We start from the raw sequence: 17,219 nt of genomic DNA on the forward strand, positions 1-17,219 counted from the left end.
AATACCACTAAGAAAGTTCTGTACCAGCTTCATCCTTCATCAGTCAACAATGGGTTGTATCATATTGCTGTAGCATTTTCCATCCTTTGGACACAGTAAAAAGAGAACCTGTTGCTGTAAATGAACAAAGTTTATCAAATAGAAACAAAATTATTAATTTCTAACTTAGTAATTTTACATAGGAATGGTCATCTCCTGAGATGGTATAAGTTCATGAGGAAGTAATACATTTTCCTAATAAGAAAGACTATCTTCACATTTACATATATCAAAGTATTCTTTTGGATATAAACATCTGCTGCATGTAACCATCTGAAACCAAATGTTTTCCTTATACCCTCTTTTCCAAAGTAGTTGTAGTTTAACAAGTCTTTATATTGTATGAAAAAGAATCTGTGCATAATTCAGTGCTTAACAAAATTTACAGAAACACCATGTAATTTCATCCATCAAGAACCCAGTGCAAACTGTTAGTGCATTTTCCCAGTTAATTAAAATTAAAATTAAATCTAAACCTAAGATTTCTGCTGTATCATGTTTTAGCACTCAGGAATTAATGATTCTTCGTGTTAAGTTTTCTCAAAAAATTCACAGGCATTATGGAAAAATGGAAACCATCATAGCTGAAAGGGACTCTTCCTGTAAGTACAAACACTGTTGTAAAAACACCTTTTAAAATACTGAGGAAAAAAAAAGGAATGTTCCAGTCAAACTGAGTGCAGAGAGCTCCATCTTCTGGTAGAACTAACAGGACTTTCCTTACAAAACACAAAAGTGGTTTCACGTCTCTCGGATCTGTCTCAGATCCAGCTGCAGGACTCAGAGGCTGTGGGCCATTCTGCTAGGTGTAAACAGCAAAATAGGTATGTTCAGGACTTGACTTCTGCCCAGGGAACTCTCAAAAGGCCAATTTCACTGGATTTTCAACCAGCTTGTGCAGAGGAAGGTACAAAGTTACAGTAGGCAAACAAGTGGCCTGCCTCACCCACGTGAAGACGTCAAGACAAATTAAGTTTGAGGAAGATTTGTAAGAGGTAGTTATACTGAGATGCCATTTACTTTTGTACCATTGGATCAAAATTCAAATTTTTTGTTTTGCTGAAATAACAGTGAGGAGGCAGAGAGCTCAAGGTGACCAAAATCTGTATGTGCCAGAATAGGTGTTTGCATTTTACACAATCATCTATTCTGGCACATAGAAATTTATTAGGAAATTAACTTCAAAAAAGTTAGGAAAACTTTTAGAGTATGGCTTGATCCAGACTGGCACCAAGTTAATGCTTTAGTACAACAGTGAAGCAAGCCACTCGACTCCATCATTTTTCTTGGCATGTTTCAAGAGAAGGAGGGAACCTGGTTCCCTACTATTTGAGCAGGGAGCGCACTGGAATGAGGGCATCTCTTTAGAACAGGCTGTGGAAACAGGGATGGAATGTCAATCAGACTGAGGCAGAAGAAGAGAAGCAGATGGTGTTTTAAAGCATTAGGAGTTCATTGCTGAATAGAAAAGTTCTGCCTGCTTTAAAAGAGGATAAGAAAGGACCATTAGGAGACTTTTTTTTCCTACTGTGTGATCATCTAGAATACAGGTTATGGACTTCACTTTTGCCAGTTTGTGCCACTAATTCCATCCTTGGGTGAGGTAAAATTACTGGAAACTAGGTCACAAAACCCCACTAGGCTCCACGGGACAAGACAGTGGCTTCATGCAGTATCTAGATTTTAGCAGAGTTCATCCCCTTCAGATGGCTAAAGGTGAGAGCTCTGATATCCAGTGCTACCTGAACTGAAAATGCCTGGCATTTTCAGACTAGGGGGAATATAGATTAAGCTGGATCTGATGCTTGGGTGAACCACTACTACAAGAAGGAGATAAGCGATAAAAACAACAGTAAAATGTGTAAAATGTGAAAATGGTGCTCTCCTATAGGTGCAACCATGAATACTCAAAACCTCCAGGAATTCATACGCCTGCACCAGGAGCATTGTTTTTGTTATGTTTCCTAAACAAAAAAATTATTTTCTGAATACCTGATTTTCCAAAATTTTCATTTATTTTGCCCTTGGAAACAGAAAGAATGGAAAAACTGAACAAAGGCAGGTATTCTTTGGACTGGGTGTTCTTCTGGCTGAGATCACTTTCTCACATGTTTATGACCATTGAGCATAGATGTAATAAGACTTCAAAGTGTTTAATGTAGCTTCAACATAAGTTTATGCAGGCTAGGATCCCGAAATTAAAATTCAAGCATTTTAACAGCATAGAAAGCAACTGCTGACAGCTTTTCTGAAAAAAATAACTACTGTGAAAATATTCATGCCATTTGAAAATAAAATATACTTAAATATGCATCAATATCTTAGTTCTAAGAAGAGTTACAAAATTTATTGCTTTTCTGTACAATGACAACTTTTTAGAAGCATGTGTAGTAATGCTGCTAAAAACAACTCAAACATGATACATTCATTATGTGTTCTTGTGATTTTGGGCCTCTATTTGGAAAGCCCTCCATGTCATGGTTAAGATCTAAGCATGAATACAAGAGTGCTGATCCCGTGGTGCTGTGCATATGTCTATTCAAAGCAATCAATCAGCGGAACTAACAAACACAAATGTACTGAAAGACCATTTTATGCACCCAATACTAGCAGGCAATTAAGCAGACACTGCATCAAGTGTAGCCCTTTCAATTTCAAAATCAGAAAATTCATAACATTATTAAGTGCTTTGAGTGGCTGGTGTTTTGCTTGTTTCTTTATGGAAACATGACAGCCAGTGACTTAAAAAAACACAACAAACCAAATAAAAAGCCAGCCCAAACAGCCCCTCCCTCCAAAACAGATTCTGTACAGTGTTATAATATACTAGTTTCTTTCACAGAACAAAAAAAAAAAAAACATATTGAGGTTACAAAAAATTAGTGGTGCGAAAAATTACTTGTCCCAGATGATTTTAAGAACACAGTGTCCTGTAACTTCTCTACAATTCCACTTATGGTGACAGTCTACACAAGTGATGCACAAAACTCAACCTACTCCTGTGTATTAGGCTAGAACTGCAACTTTGGAATTTGCAGTCCTCCATAAAGTTAACTCTACTCACACACAGTATGTGGCTCCAACAGACTAACTGCAGACCATATGTCACATGTGTGCTAACTTCTCCTGAAATACTCTGTGCCATAATTGGGATAGAATGCACATTTATGGTGAAGAAGATGTTTTATAGATCAATGGGTACTACAGGTTTCAACATATGGACAAGAAAACACAAGGAACATAACTCTTCCTTTTTTAGTCAGAATGATTTCTGACTCTAACTATCCCAAGAATAGAACATCTATCACCATTGTTCTGAATACACTTGTTTTGGCTACAAGCTACTTTTGGCACCAGCAGTGTTTGCTCTCCTGAGCCGTGAAGTTAAAGTAAGTGCTGGGGCTCATTTTGAGCAGCATTCTGCACACACAGAATGGCAATATGAATAGTACTTGTAAGTACTGTAACAGACAACATATCCAGTGCAAAAAAGGCAAGATACAAACCTCAGAGCACACAATCAACTGAAGCAGAAACCTGCCCAACAGACTAAGATGATCTACACCTGCTGGGAAGATCCTTGTAGGCACTGTATTACTAAAGACTTTTTGGTCTGAGGCTAGAAGACCTGTAGCTCTAGACTGGCACATTTTATGGCCTGCCAACAGCAAGTGTAAGAAGACACCTTCTGGCTTTTACAAACCTCTTGAATGAGATTTTTCCACAATGGAGCTATCCTGGATTACAAGCAAAGGCACTATTGCTAGAGACTCTGTGCAAGATTTTTCTTTCCTTCCCTTTTCATTTTATTTCCACATTCTCTAAGAAGAGTTTGTTCTGTATATTGCCAACTGGAAGCAATTCCCAACTGGAATCAGGCAAGCAATGATGTTGTAACCTTGTACTCATGATGAGGTGCTACATGTCCATACACACCCCTACCTGCCTTGAATTTCCTACAGAGAAATCTAGAAGAAAGAATGCTGAGGAGAAGCAATAGCTGCACAATATTTAAGTACAAAATAAGTTCATAAGCTAAGCATGCACCTCCTTCTCCCAAAAGATATTCTTCAGTGGGCAGATTGTGGATGCTAAGAAGCACTGCTCCAATAGTAAGTGCCTATTCTGAAAAAATCCACAATCATCTCCTCCTTGTACAACACCTAACAAATTGCTTCAACAAAAAACAGACACAGTGTCTTTACTCCATTTGAGCAACACAACCAATAATGTTATGGTAGCTCATGGATACTCCTAAATCCTATACAACAGGACAATTTGAAAAAATTGGGAAATTAAAGTTTTCAGTGGACTTGTTCCTTCTACACAAAGTTATTAATTTTGACCCATTTATTTCTGTAATGTATTAAAATGACTCATCAAACAGTACAAGGTAAAAATAAGATTGCTAGAGTTATTTCATTGATTTTATCTACTTTGTCAATTTATAAGATGGGGAATTTGCTTAAAACCCCTGTCTAAATAGACTTTTCCCTGTAAAAGTCAGCAGTAACCAGTAAATAACCTGTTCATAAACAGTGACCTTTATTCAAATCATAATGGAGACAGAAAATGGAAGGAAATACTAGGCTTTCTTACCAGTTTGTAAACATGGACCAGGCCTACTTTTATTGCTCTACTTGAAAGAAAGAAGTCTTTCAAATTATTACCCTGAAATGTTAGAACATTGTAACAGAACAATGTAATTTGTTCTTTAAAAAAAACAAACATCAAGGAACTAAACTATAGCCTTATCTATGTTTAGCTCATTACAATGAGTCTTTTACTTTTTTGACATGTTCCTGTGTTGAACACTCTTACACTTAAAAAATTTTTTAAAACGTAACCCAAGCAACATTATTTTCACATTTACTCTGCTCTGAGTTCATTAAGAACTGCTTGTTCCCTTCCTCTCTACAGCAACACATTTTAAAATTAATCATATATTCGTTGAATCTTTTATTCCCTAGATCCTAAAAAGGCCAGTTATTGATTATTTCAGTCCATGTTTCTTATATCTCCAGCTTTTCTTGCTGTTTTTACTCAGACTCTTCAAAATTATAAAAACCTGGATAATATCCAAAATGGGACACCACTGCCTGAAGAGGCATTATTTATTTTCATATTAATATAAAAGAATAATATATACTTTCTTTCTGGGATCTCATAGAACAAGGACAACTTTTGCCAATGGAAAGGGAAGATGAAGGGTTTGGATGTTGAAGCACTGGAACAGGCTGCCCAGGGAAGTGGTTGCGTCACTGGGAGGTATTTAAAAGATCCGTAGATATGGCACTTGGGGACATGGCTTAGTGGTGGACTTGGCAGTGCTGGGTTAATGCCTGGACTCAATGATCTTAGAGGTCTTTTCCAGCATTAATGATTCCATGATTCGAAGTTTAACCTTAATATGACTAACTGTAGAAAGTAGCTTATATTCAATAGCTGAAAGCACTGAACGGCCGCTGCAGTGAGAGCTGAAGATACTCTGCATGTCATGATAATAACAGAAATATTATTGTTTAGCCCTGAGACAATCTAATCTTCCAAAGACCAGCCAAATATTAAGTTATGATTTATCCCAGAAAAAGGAGAGGGAAGGAAGTGTCTTCATTTAAAGTAGTTATAAAAACACAAGAAGTCTGGGGAAAAAAGGAGTTCTGGCAATTTTCTGATTCTGGACTAAATATAATTCTTTAGAGGCAAATCTTAATGAAGACTATATAGCTTATTAAAACAAAAACCCCCAAATCCCAAGAGCAAGAGAGAAATCACACAAACTCAAACCACTTCGATAGTCTTGAGAATCTGTAATCTTGTGCAATAACAGACTTCTAGTGTCAGTGTCAGACTTCTAGTGTCAGAGTATCTAATAACTCGTGCAGTACTGTGTCACTTAAAAATGCTTATGTCTTAATACAGTATAAATAGGAAGGACAGGGTTTAATAGTGTGGTGGAGAAAGAGTAAGGGAAATGTTATTAGTGACTGCATAAAAACATTCCCTTAATTCTTTAACTCAGAAAGACTTTAAAAACAGGTAAGTGTATCTGAGGTAAGTGAATTAAACTTTCAGAATTTCTTTGGTGGTTTTCAAGGCACTCCATTTGTTTCAGCAAAGGCAAGATGGAGGAACCTTTAGTGCACCAATCATTTAGTCTTTGTTTTTTTCCCAAAGTACAAACATCTAAAACATGGCATCACCTCTTATGAACTGTCAGAAGAGTATCTGCACTACAGCAATACAAAATATAGTAATCTGTACATTACACACACTTCAGAGTGCGCACTAAATAAACACACATGTTGAATACATGCCACACAAAGGTTTGTGAATGAACCACTTCCTTTTAGCAGCCTTCTCTTATCAAAATAGAGTAAAATATTGACCACAGATGCTGTTACTGAAAAACAAATCAAAAGATTATCAAAGAAACGAATTTTGAGCCAATGTTAGAATGGTTATGTTCTAACCACTGCACGCACTATCGTGCAGATGCTACACACAAAGCAATATTATGGATGCTGTTCTGAAGAGACGTGAGAATGGCCCAGTAATCAAAATCCTGTAAAGATGTCAGTTTTACTGGACTTAATGAGTTTCCCTCACCAGACCCCTCATCATCGTCAGTCGCGGGCTCCTGCATCTCCTCTGTGAAAGCCTGAGATTGGCGGGGGTTATTCTTGTTCTCTGAAACAGTCACTTGTGCTTGTGACCTCTCACCTGAGGTCTCTGTGTGCTGAACTGGCGTCGAGGTAGTTAGGCCCTTGTAAGAAATGTCACCTGTCTCATCTTCCTCATAGTCATTAAGGCAGTACACTTCATCCAGGTCCAGGTCTAGGGTCCTGAAGCCCTTAGTGACAACCCCGGGCCTCGGGTCCAGGATCCCACCCAAGTGAGGCTGAGCCAGCTGCTGCCAGTGGTGCAAAGTGGCAGAACCTTGAAAGGGAACAGAAAGACAACCAAAATCAATTAGTAAGCAATCCAAGACCTAAAACACAAAGTCCCACTTAATTTATCCAGAAGACCAAAGGTTTGGGAGCTCCAAACCTTTAATGTTTCTGGGTTTAATGTGTCTAGGGAGACATGCTACAGCACAAAACTGCTTCACCTATCTTCAGCATTTCCACACCAGTGCGTAATAAACTGATCACATCAGCACTTATGCAAAGCCTGGTGGTGAGAAGCAGCACACTTGTGCACATGCACATCCCCTCCCTGTAAATATCCTCATCCACTTCAATTCACAGGATTAAGCAGGAGTAGAAAGAATTTACATTGTAGCAGTTGATCTGAGCACCATCACAGAAAGCTCTAAGAGGAACATTTACCACATATTCCCGCATTAAGCTCAAACTAAGGCAAGTGCTGAAAACATGCCAGAATTTTCTGCCAGTGGCTAACAGGAGGACAGTAGTCACACAGACTGCACAGCAATTTTAGCTTTGTACCATATGTTAGAAAACCCCACCAACTTCAGGCACGTGTAAGCAGATACACAGCTCTGAACTACACGTCAAGGCTGAATGTCTGTGTGGGCCCTAGGCTACAGGAATTCAACTACTACATAACTAAATGCTACTGTACCTGTAGCTTCATCCTTGGCAGAGAAATGTTTTGAAAAGGGAGGTGCATTTTACAGAGAAGAGCATTCAATATTCAAGGTTTAATAGGAGACAGTCAGAAACAGCAATGGATGAGGAAAAATTAATATATACACTGAGATGGACCCAGTAAAATCAAGGGAGAATTTATTTGATTCCTCAAGTAGCAATTAAACACTGGGGTCTGCATTTTCCTGTGTGCCCACCATCACTGTGTTGAAAACTCTGACTTAAAATCACATATGTCATATGACACAAACAAAATTTTCTTCTTTTCACCTCTGCCTGCAAATCAGAGCACTTTTTGCAGTCTTTTTCCTGTTGCCTCTCTGCAAAGTGAAATACCCACTCATTCAAAGAGCTGGCACACAAATGTCTCATCCATATTCAAAGTCCAAGAATATTCAATTCATTACATGGTGTATGTAAAAGCTTAAACAACTGTAATAACTAGAGAAGGGGTGGCTCTCATATACATTTTCAATCTGAAAAAAATCCTGTGGAATGAGAAAAATTGCCATTTCACATATTGCACGAGGAAACTTATTGTAAATAGGAAGTGAACAGGGAAAAACTCTTTCTCTAGAATGACTGGGAACAATGGGTGGCATTTTAGTTAAGCCTATCTCACTTTTTAAGATCTGTAATTTTTTAGCTCAGAATAAATGGATCTGCTAGATTACTTTGGCTAATGATCCTATCTATTTTTTTTTTGCTTTTATTTAAATAAATCTAGAGAAATTAGAGAAAATTTGCACCCTCGAGACTCAAGAAGTAGAAACTATTACAACCCCAAAATGGGAGAAGAGACATCCTTATAACTTGTGTTTACTTCTGAATTATCACAAAGGCCAAGTTTTTTTTCCTTTTATGTAAAAGAAATACCCCAGAATGTGAAGAAGTGATAGATATTGTCAAGCCTTAACCTAAGAGCAGAGGTTTTCTGTCAGTCTATTTCAAGAATTAAAGAACAAAGGAAATAAAAATTTCTTTCTGCACTGCATGCAACTATAAAAAAGTTAATTAACTTCTACATGCTTACTTCTGGAGATGTAATCTTTTTCACCTTAAAGCACACCAAAACTTATACTTAAAATAAACTCAGCAGAATAGAAGCACTTCATTTTAAATATAGATCCCATATTTTCCCATAGGAAATATATTTACCAAAATATATTGAGTTTTAACATTTCTATTGAAACTACAGAAATCAAAATGGCCTTAGCGCCATCATAAACAAGGTATACCTGACACTAGTCTTGATCTCACAACATGTGTGTAAGGGAGCTTTAATTTCCTATACAGAAAATGAACACAAATGTACAAGGGAATCCAACAATTGTAAATCCCCAATAAAAAGAGAAAGTTGCAGAAGTCAAAAGAAGAGGGAAATACAACACTTCTTTGGCCTACATTCAGTCCCAGATGGTTTTGTAAATTATCAGAAACAGTTGGCATTAGGGAATTACTGTGTAAGAGTGGGACATGCCACTGAAGGAAGAAGGAATAAGAACAAAATAAGTATAGGAATAAAGCAAACTTTTTTCCTATATTCTTGGTATCTCTGCATGATTGCACATAGGCTTTGAGCACCAGAGAAAGCTTAGAAATTCACAGTGTGTTGCTCCTACAATTGTAGTGAAGTGGTTGAAGACACAGTCAGTCCCAGTTTTTAGTTTTCCTACAGATAGCGCTATTTTGTGCTTATGACACAACGAGTCATAGGTGCATAGTTAAAAAAACAAAAAAAACCAAACAAAACAAATCTCACTGGACTATAAAACACGTCACATCAAGCAATCCTCCTGTTTGACTAAAAGATAGCATGTGTTGATTTTTAAAGGTGCAAAAGATTAATTTCTTAGTTTTTGTGCCACTTTTTTTTCCTGGGGGATTTAAAAGATTGCTTTAAAGAAGCAGAAGTCATTAACCTATAGCAAATTTATTATTGAACTATTTTTTTTCTGTTTTTTGACATGAGCACTCAAAACAGTAATAAAACCAAAGACACAGCTACTTATAGCAGTCTGCAGGTACAGCAGACTGTTTTTCCCCATTAGTCTGAAGGCGTCCATGAAGTTGAAAAAAAAGCTAAGGTTCATGAAAAATACTCAGAAAATAAACTAAGCTGAAATGAAAAACAAAATCATGAAGATTTTTAGTTAATAAAAGTTAAAAACCACAAAATTTATGAAACAGGCAGACACAAACATGCTACAAATAAGATCTAAAACCAAACATGGGAAGTACTTTAAAAGGTGCAATAATTTCAAGAGAGAAATGACCCAGTAAAAACATTTAACAAAACCAAGGGGAAAAAAAAACCCAGACAGATAGAAAGATGATAAAGACTTTAAGAGTTTATTGGAAGACAAAAGCAGATATAATGGGATGGTGACAGAAATCTATTACAGTGGTAGCAACGAGAAACTGAAACAAAGTGGGATCATCCTTTCCCTCATCTGGTACAAGAACTTTTATGACCATTTAAAAGCAGCCATGAAAACAAACTATTCAAATCTGCTCAAGAGTATGGGTTTGTGTGCTATTGCTAAGTTTCATTTGAATAGGTTGATACAGTACATCACTTTCTTCAGGACATAAGAATGCTTATTTTTGCTTCTGAGTACGTGCCATGCTATATGCTCCTCATAAATGAAATAAATTTGTTCTAAATAGATGAAAAAAAAAGAAACTTCTGCAATTAAAACACACATAATGCAGTGTAATACAAGAGTTCTGTTAAAGGAAAAAAGAGAGAGAAGCCAACCTAAATGATGTTACCTAGTGTATTTGTGAAGTACTACAGGGAAACTTAATTTGGTTTAAAATCTGAAGGAATTGACTCAACTAACTTCCAGCTACAACCTGAAACAACTGAAGAAAGCCAGGCAGACTACACTACATTTGCTTTAACAACTTTTTTTAAACAGTCTATTGAAATGAACCTTGAAATGCAGCTCTAACCCTGACTATCATCTATCTCTATCTTGCCTTTTTCTGAGACAATGTGTGAAGGAAATTTGACTTTAAAAATCCCCACCTACTTCACACATGAAACACAAAGCCATAGTGAATCATGTGACCACTCAAACAACCCATTAAGTCCAGAGATAATTTTGAATCACTGTAAGAGTCTTATGAGACTAACTGGACTAACTGAAGTAGGTAACAGACTTTCCAGATACTAATTTACAGAACTCTTGCTGTTTAGATTTCATAGCCTTATCCACCTTCCTTTTCCAGTTATGAAATGGTAACGTTTAGGTTGGATGTAAAGCTGCACTGATGATGTGCACGTGTGGCCTGCAATATTGATTTTACTGCTTTGGCTGGGCTTGTTTCCTAACACTTTTAAGGCTTGTGGAACAATATATTAGTTAGAAGATCTCAAACCAACAGCGTGGAGTACTGTCTCTAAAGTAAAAAGAGTATGTATTGCAAAGATTTCCTGCTTTCTGGTGATGGATTAGGGACCACAAAGAGTCACTAATAACAACAGATAAAGGCCGAGGCCCTTTGTTATCACCTTCTAGTGGTTTCACAATCTGAAGCTTTTCTGGCAGGTAGGAGCGACTGCTGATAGACATTCCTGAATATCCAGTGAATTCTGAAAATCTGGAGTGAGTTCCCAGTGACATGATGCTCTCTGTGGGGGTAACAGAACCACTGTGGAGTTCTCCCTTTTCTGCCAGTTCCCGCAACTTCCTTTCCTGCTCCTCCTCAAAGAACTTGCGCTCCGAGAGGTAATTCTCCCGCCTGAGGGAGAGCCTGCGCAGGGCAGTCTCTAGGTCACTGGAGCCTGGAGTCCCTGGAGTTCCAGGCTTCTTCATCCTGTCTTCATTTCTAAAACATAAAGGGGGACACAGAAAAAAAAAATGGTGGGAGGGAAAAAACACATTGTTAGAAATGTTTTAGACTTACATATGACAGTTTTGAGACACTGACCAGTACCTTTACATTACTGTGTCTGGGAGCAACTTGCTCCTCATCTGAAGAGCTCAAAGGCAAACATCAGTCTTCTGTTTCTCTTTCATAGTAAAAATTTTGAGTCCTAGTTTCTGCCTGGAAACCTGCACTTTACTTAAGAGCTTCCTCCTACAAAGAGGTGACAGTTTTCTACTTGCTGTGTGTCTCTCACAGTTATGTAAACTCAGGTAAGCAGGCCCCATGTTAAAGGGCCAATGCTGTAAGAACACCACAGTGAGTCACAAGAGTATATTATACTGACAAACATATATTGTTTTGAAAAATGAAGCCATTTTAATGAAAAGTATATACAGCATATAGTATGGAGCTGTACTGGAAGAAGAGACAAGTAGCTAAAAAAAGCAAAGTTCTGATTGGTTTAGTTTGTAAGTTTTCATATTAGGTAATCTACAGATGCACACTTTATTCATTTTTAGGATCCAAACAGTTAACTGTAGCTGCATCTGGAATCAGAACTCCCTGGTATTTATGTAACATGGTGAAAATTTAATTATTTTTAAGTGTTGACAGATAAAAACAAAGGGTGGTTTTACATCATCTGGTGATGTTGCATCTCAGAACGGGTCTGAGTTGCAGACACTGATCGATACACAGTACTTTCTAAAAGCTTTATTTTTTAAATAAACTTGAGTGTCCAAAAACTATAAGCACAAAATAGACTTTGAGGACGTATGCCACTGTGATAACTGCACTACATAAGACAAAAGGAGGAAAACAGGAACACTACCTTTATGTCAGAAAGAAAGAAAAGGCAAATTCCAGTGCTCTGGTACTGACCCGTTGTCGGAGGACTCTGTCTCTAAGATGATGCTATTGGTCTTGTTGTCTATCATAATGTTAGAGATGTCTCCCCCATAGAAACTGGAACGTGGAGTGCTGACACAGCTAGAAATGACTGAGTTCATAGCAGAGGACTGGTTAGAGCCTGGGATATTCATTGGTGACGGAGTCATGGATCTCTGCTTGACAACTTGATTGACATTTCTCACCGTCTCGAAGACCCGCTTCTGATGGCTGCAAAACACACACACAGTTAATAATCACTCAGTAACTTATTACCATGAGAAGCTGTTACCTGTTTGTGGGTAACAGCATATTAACAGCCCTTCCTATTTGCAGGTCTATCAAACACTTTGGTTTTGTATATAGTTCTGTAAAGTAGCATGAGTAGGGTCCCATACTAGCTACAGTGTGGCCATTACATTCAATCCATCAACATAATTCTCCCATCACCTTAGAATATTTTTGATAGAACATGTGACAATCATGTGCATGGACCCTTTCAAATAGTAACAAAAAATAATTGAAAGAGCATTTCAGTACGTCAGCTAAAAGTGCCATAAAGTCATTATGTAAAAATAACATTTTAAAAACCAAAATTGATCTCCATTCAACTCTTAACTATAAAATGACTAATCCATTTTAAAGGAGATTTGAATGTACTCTCCTGAGTATCTCCATGCAAGCAAGTCCTGTATCTTTTCTCTCTGAAATCAATTTCCAATCCCCTTAAATAGCACTTTTAAAAAAATGAAAAATATCCCAGACATATAATGGACCAGGACTTGAGAGAGAGGCTGTCAAGGCTGGAGACCTAATATTTGACCTACTTCTACAGTTCACTCTTTATCACCATTGTCTTTATACCATAACAAGCTTCATTCACCTGGTTCAAGACTGACATCAGATGACACTTCAGCAGAAATTTCTTGACAGAATAAAATTACCCTACATCACACTGCAGCAGTGCCACCACTGCTTTATTTTACAGTTCAACAGTGGTTGAACACAAGGATAGCGCATTTCTTCTATCTGAAAGGTAACACTGCCAGGTTGTAACAGTGACTGCAGGCCTTAGGCTATTTAATATCATTTAAATTTCTTTCCTTCTGTCCATGGGGGCTCAACAGTTGCACCCTTTGTGTGGAGGCTCCAGGTCCATAGCAGTATATCTTTATGAGGCTGAATCTAAGAGTATTTATCAATAAATAGTCCCATGGAGCTTGCAGTTACTACCACTGCACAAATAAATAAAACCAAGACAAGTAATGCGACCAAAAAGAAAAGTATCCTCCTCTGGTACAGGCAAAGTAAATAAGATATTCTAAAGAAGTTAAACTAGCTTTAAGTTAAGGTTATACTGAAAGGATGAAAGGATCCTATGGGGTTTGAGCACGCTCACAACTTTCTGATCTTACATTTTTCCAACTAACATTTCACTCTGTCAAAGCCTCATTTGCAGTTCTTGGCTCAGGCTCAGAAAAGGTCAGTGCATGCATCAGGCATTTTGTAAATGCAATTAGAAGGTTTCTGGAAGTGCCTACTGTACCTTGCCTGACTCTCCTGTTTTGTAAACTGTGTTTCTGTAACAGACCCTGTAAACTGGATTAACTTATTTCAAATTAAACAATCCATGCTTTGTACAAATCTGTGAGATAAACCTATTGGAGTACACATGCAACTGGCATCAGGGAGGCCATTTCTGCCAAGCTGTATCTATCTATAGCTTTGGGGCTGTCGCAAGCACTTAACATGTTTCAAACTACTGTCTTGTTTAATTCAACAGAACTTCAGCACAGGCATAATGGACATCACATTAAGTACCCAACCATTCCAAATCCCTTACTGCCCTGATGTTCTTCCTGTTAAAAACTGGATTACATCAACCTGGTAACTTATGTTATAAAACTCACCAAGAACTTGAACTCCTCCTCTAACTGGTACTTGAAGAAATCTAGCATGGTAACACACACAGAATCACAGAATCACAGAAATTCAAGGTTGGAAGAGACCTGTAAGATCATCAAGTCCAACCCATGTTCTAACAATTCAACTAGATCATGGCAGCAAGTGCCACATACAGTCTTTTTTTGAACTCTTCGAGGGATGATGACTCCACCACCTCACTGGGTAAATGATTCCAGTATCTGACCACTCTTTCTGTAAAATACTTCCTTCTTAATTCTAACTTGCACCTCCCTTGATGCAGCTTGAGACTGTGTCCTCTCGTTCTCAGCACTCACCAATGAGGAAAGAAATTTACAAGACAAAGCAAAGCCAGTATATAGGTGTTTAGCAGCTTTAGGAGAAAATAAAACGCCCCAAAAACTAGGCATTTTGTTTTCCTTTCTCTCTATTATTCACATTCAGCTAGAAATATTTCTTTCTAAATATCTAGTTTAACTATTTCCTGTTTCTTCTCTTCTCATCAAATAATTAAATTCAGATATAACCAATCTATTAGGAAACAATTCTTTTCAGTCATACGCCAAGTCAGGAGAGTCGGGTTCATCCAAATGCAGTTCTTTCCTCATTGACCCTTCTATCTCTGCTGCCAAAGAATCCTGTTAAAAATAAGCACGAGAGAAACAAATATCATAGTATTAATAGGTTGGCATGACAGAAAATAATAAATTACTTATACAAAATAATAAATAATGAAGAGTATTTCTAGAAGAAAAAAAGGAATGTTTAAATATGTAAAATGACTAGAAAACTAATGTAGGTATTTAAAGCACTGACAAAATATGGCTTCATTTTCCTGCAGTATGTACCATCTGATGATACATAATATCTGCCTAAAAACCTTAATAAAGCATTGTAGGCAACAACATGATCCAGCTACCCAGACTGAATTCCATCTCCAGCAACACTCATCTTTCATGTATAAAGTTTTGCTCTTTATGTTCTCATTTACAAACCACAGCAATATCTACCCATCAACAAAAATGACATGATTCTTGGCATAAAGCACTATATACTTTCTCCATAAGGTTAGAGGTAACAGGCCATCAATTTTTCATAACTGGTCACTAAGTTTTACTGCTGGGTGCAGGGTCTTACTATCAAACATTAACAAACTCAAATGATCTTTTGTCCCATGATTCAATGTCTGAAAATCATTTTCACACAAAAAACATAAACCTCTCTCAGCACAAACATACTTTTCACAGCTTTCAGCTGTATTTGTGCAAGCACAATTTGTATTATTTTTGCAAGCACAACTTGTATTATTAAATGTCTGCACTTTGATTTGGCCTGCATTCAGTCTCAGAAGGGAGCACAAAAAGGCAAGCTAAGCCTTTGCTGGCAATTTACTTCTTGTGGGCACAAATAAAATGTCTTCTTCTTCAGCAGTAAGACAAGGCAGGCCAGATTTTGCTGCATGATTACATTAATGTTTTTCAAAAGAAGCCACTGGTACCATTGCCTTCAGAAGTAATCTAACTACTCTTAGAGGCAATGGTCTAACTACTTTCAGGCATGCAGAGCAAGTTACTGCACACACTCTTATCCGCTCTTTTTTTTCATTTCATTGAGGGTACTGCATACTTCCTGAGTTTTAAATGTCATAATCACATGAAATCAGGTAAAGAAAGTTGGTAACACCAGAGAAACCACCATAACTTGTTGCCATAATACAGATTAACAACTAACATTCTTTTAATGAACCACTGAATTTTCAGTCACTATAAAACAAAACGTTTTGCTTTTAACCCTGTTCAGAGGTTTAGACTGAAGAATTAAAATGTATATCATATACGATGAGAAAGATGCCAGGTCTGGAAACCATAGTTATGTTATTAGGAAGTTTTATCTCCAAGGAAATTGAAGACAAACAGCAAGGTCCAAATGAACATCAGCCACCACAGTACAGGAGATGCCTAACAAAGATGTATAGAAGTGTGTAAGGACTTGTTAATGCTTAACCTGTTAACCAGGTTTCACAGCATAAGCATACACAGCTGCAGGCTGTACATAACACTGCAGCAGAGCTGCACAGCACCACTGTTTCAGAACCAGGTTTGCAAAACTGATCACTCAGGTATCCTTTAAGACTATGCAAATACACATTTCACCCATGCTTATCTCAGACTAGCATCCTATCCCTGAAGCTGTAAGTCAGATGCAAACACACTTCCTTTGCTTGGTGTGTGCAGGTTTTCCCTTAAATCTGCTTACCATAGGGAAGAGACCAAGGGAGTGGTACCGTCGTGATATAGCATTTGGCATTGTCTTGTTCCTAAGGTTTTTCAGCTCTTCTTGAGCCTCATGAAGCATTTCCATGCACTCTGCATACTTGTCTTCCAGCTCTCGCAACTGTAACATAGAGAAAACAGTCCAAGACCTCATGGGGTGCACTATTACCACAAAAATTCTCCAATTTTTTTTTTAATACTGGTAAACAATAATAGTGTAGGGAAGAATATCCCACTTTAAAGGAATCAACCTCCAACAACTGAGTATCACTGGAGGATCATTAATAACTGATGGGAAGGCAGGCAGGGAGGGTAACAATGTGGAAGGAACTGTTTGCTCCATTTCTTTCCTTTCCTTTCCCTTCCTTCCATGTGAAACCATTGACAAGGAGAAGATACAGAGCTAAAAAAGCATCTTTAGTCTGATCAGGTTTAGTGCTTAATCAGTGCCATGATGACCACAGTGACAAACACCATGGTCTGAGGACAAGACATTCTCCAATGGTCCAAAGGACTTAGGAATTCTAAAGCCAGGACTTTCATGCAAACAATACATATACACGTATAGCTTTCAACAGCCTAAGACTATGCCTTATTTTTAGCTTTC

General features: G+C 37.6%; 1 protein-coding gene across 4 annotated transcripts in view; it reads right to left on the reverse strand.

Annotated features, from left to right (window-relative positions):
• Positions 1–17,219, reverse strand: part of TRAK1 (trafficking kinesin protein 1) — an 81,167-nt gene that overhangs the window by 9,044 nt on the left and 54,904 nt on the right. For 2 of the 4 annotated variants that reach the window (XM_058818884.1, XM_058818870.1), the window contains 5 exons: positions 16,596–16,733; positions 14,901–14,977; positions 12,411–12,647; positions 11,173–11,489; positions 6,763–6,978 (listed from right to left, as the gene is read on the reverse strand). In XM_058818884.1, coding sequence (XP_058674867.1) covers positions 6,763–6,978; positions 11,173–11,489; positions 12,411–12,647; positions 14,901–14,977; positions 16,596–16,733 — 985 coding nt within the window. Of the gene's footprint in view, positions 1–6,648; positions 6,979–11,172; positions 11,490–12,410; positions 12,648–14,900; positions 14,978–16,595; positions 16,734–17,219 lie in introns of all 4 variants that reach the window. The other 2 variants (XM_058818876.1, XM_058818864.1) reach the window with 1 other exon arrangement.

The sequence above is a fragment of the Ammospiza caudacuta genome, chromosome 1, assembly GCF_027887145.1.
Source record: "Ammospiza caudacuta isolate bAmmCau1 chromosome 1, bAmmCau1.pri, whole genome shotgun sequence".
NCBI lineage: Eukaryota > Metazoa > Chordata > Aves > Passeriformes > Passerellidae > Ammospiza > Ammospiza caudacuta.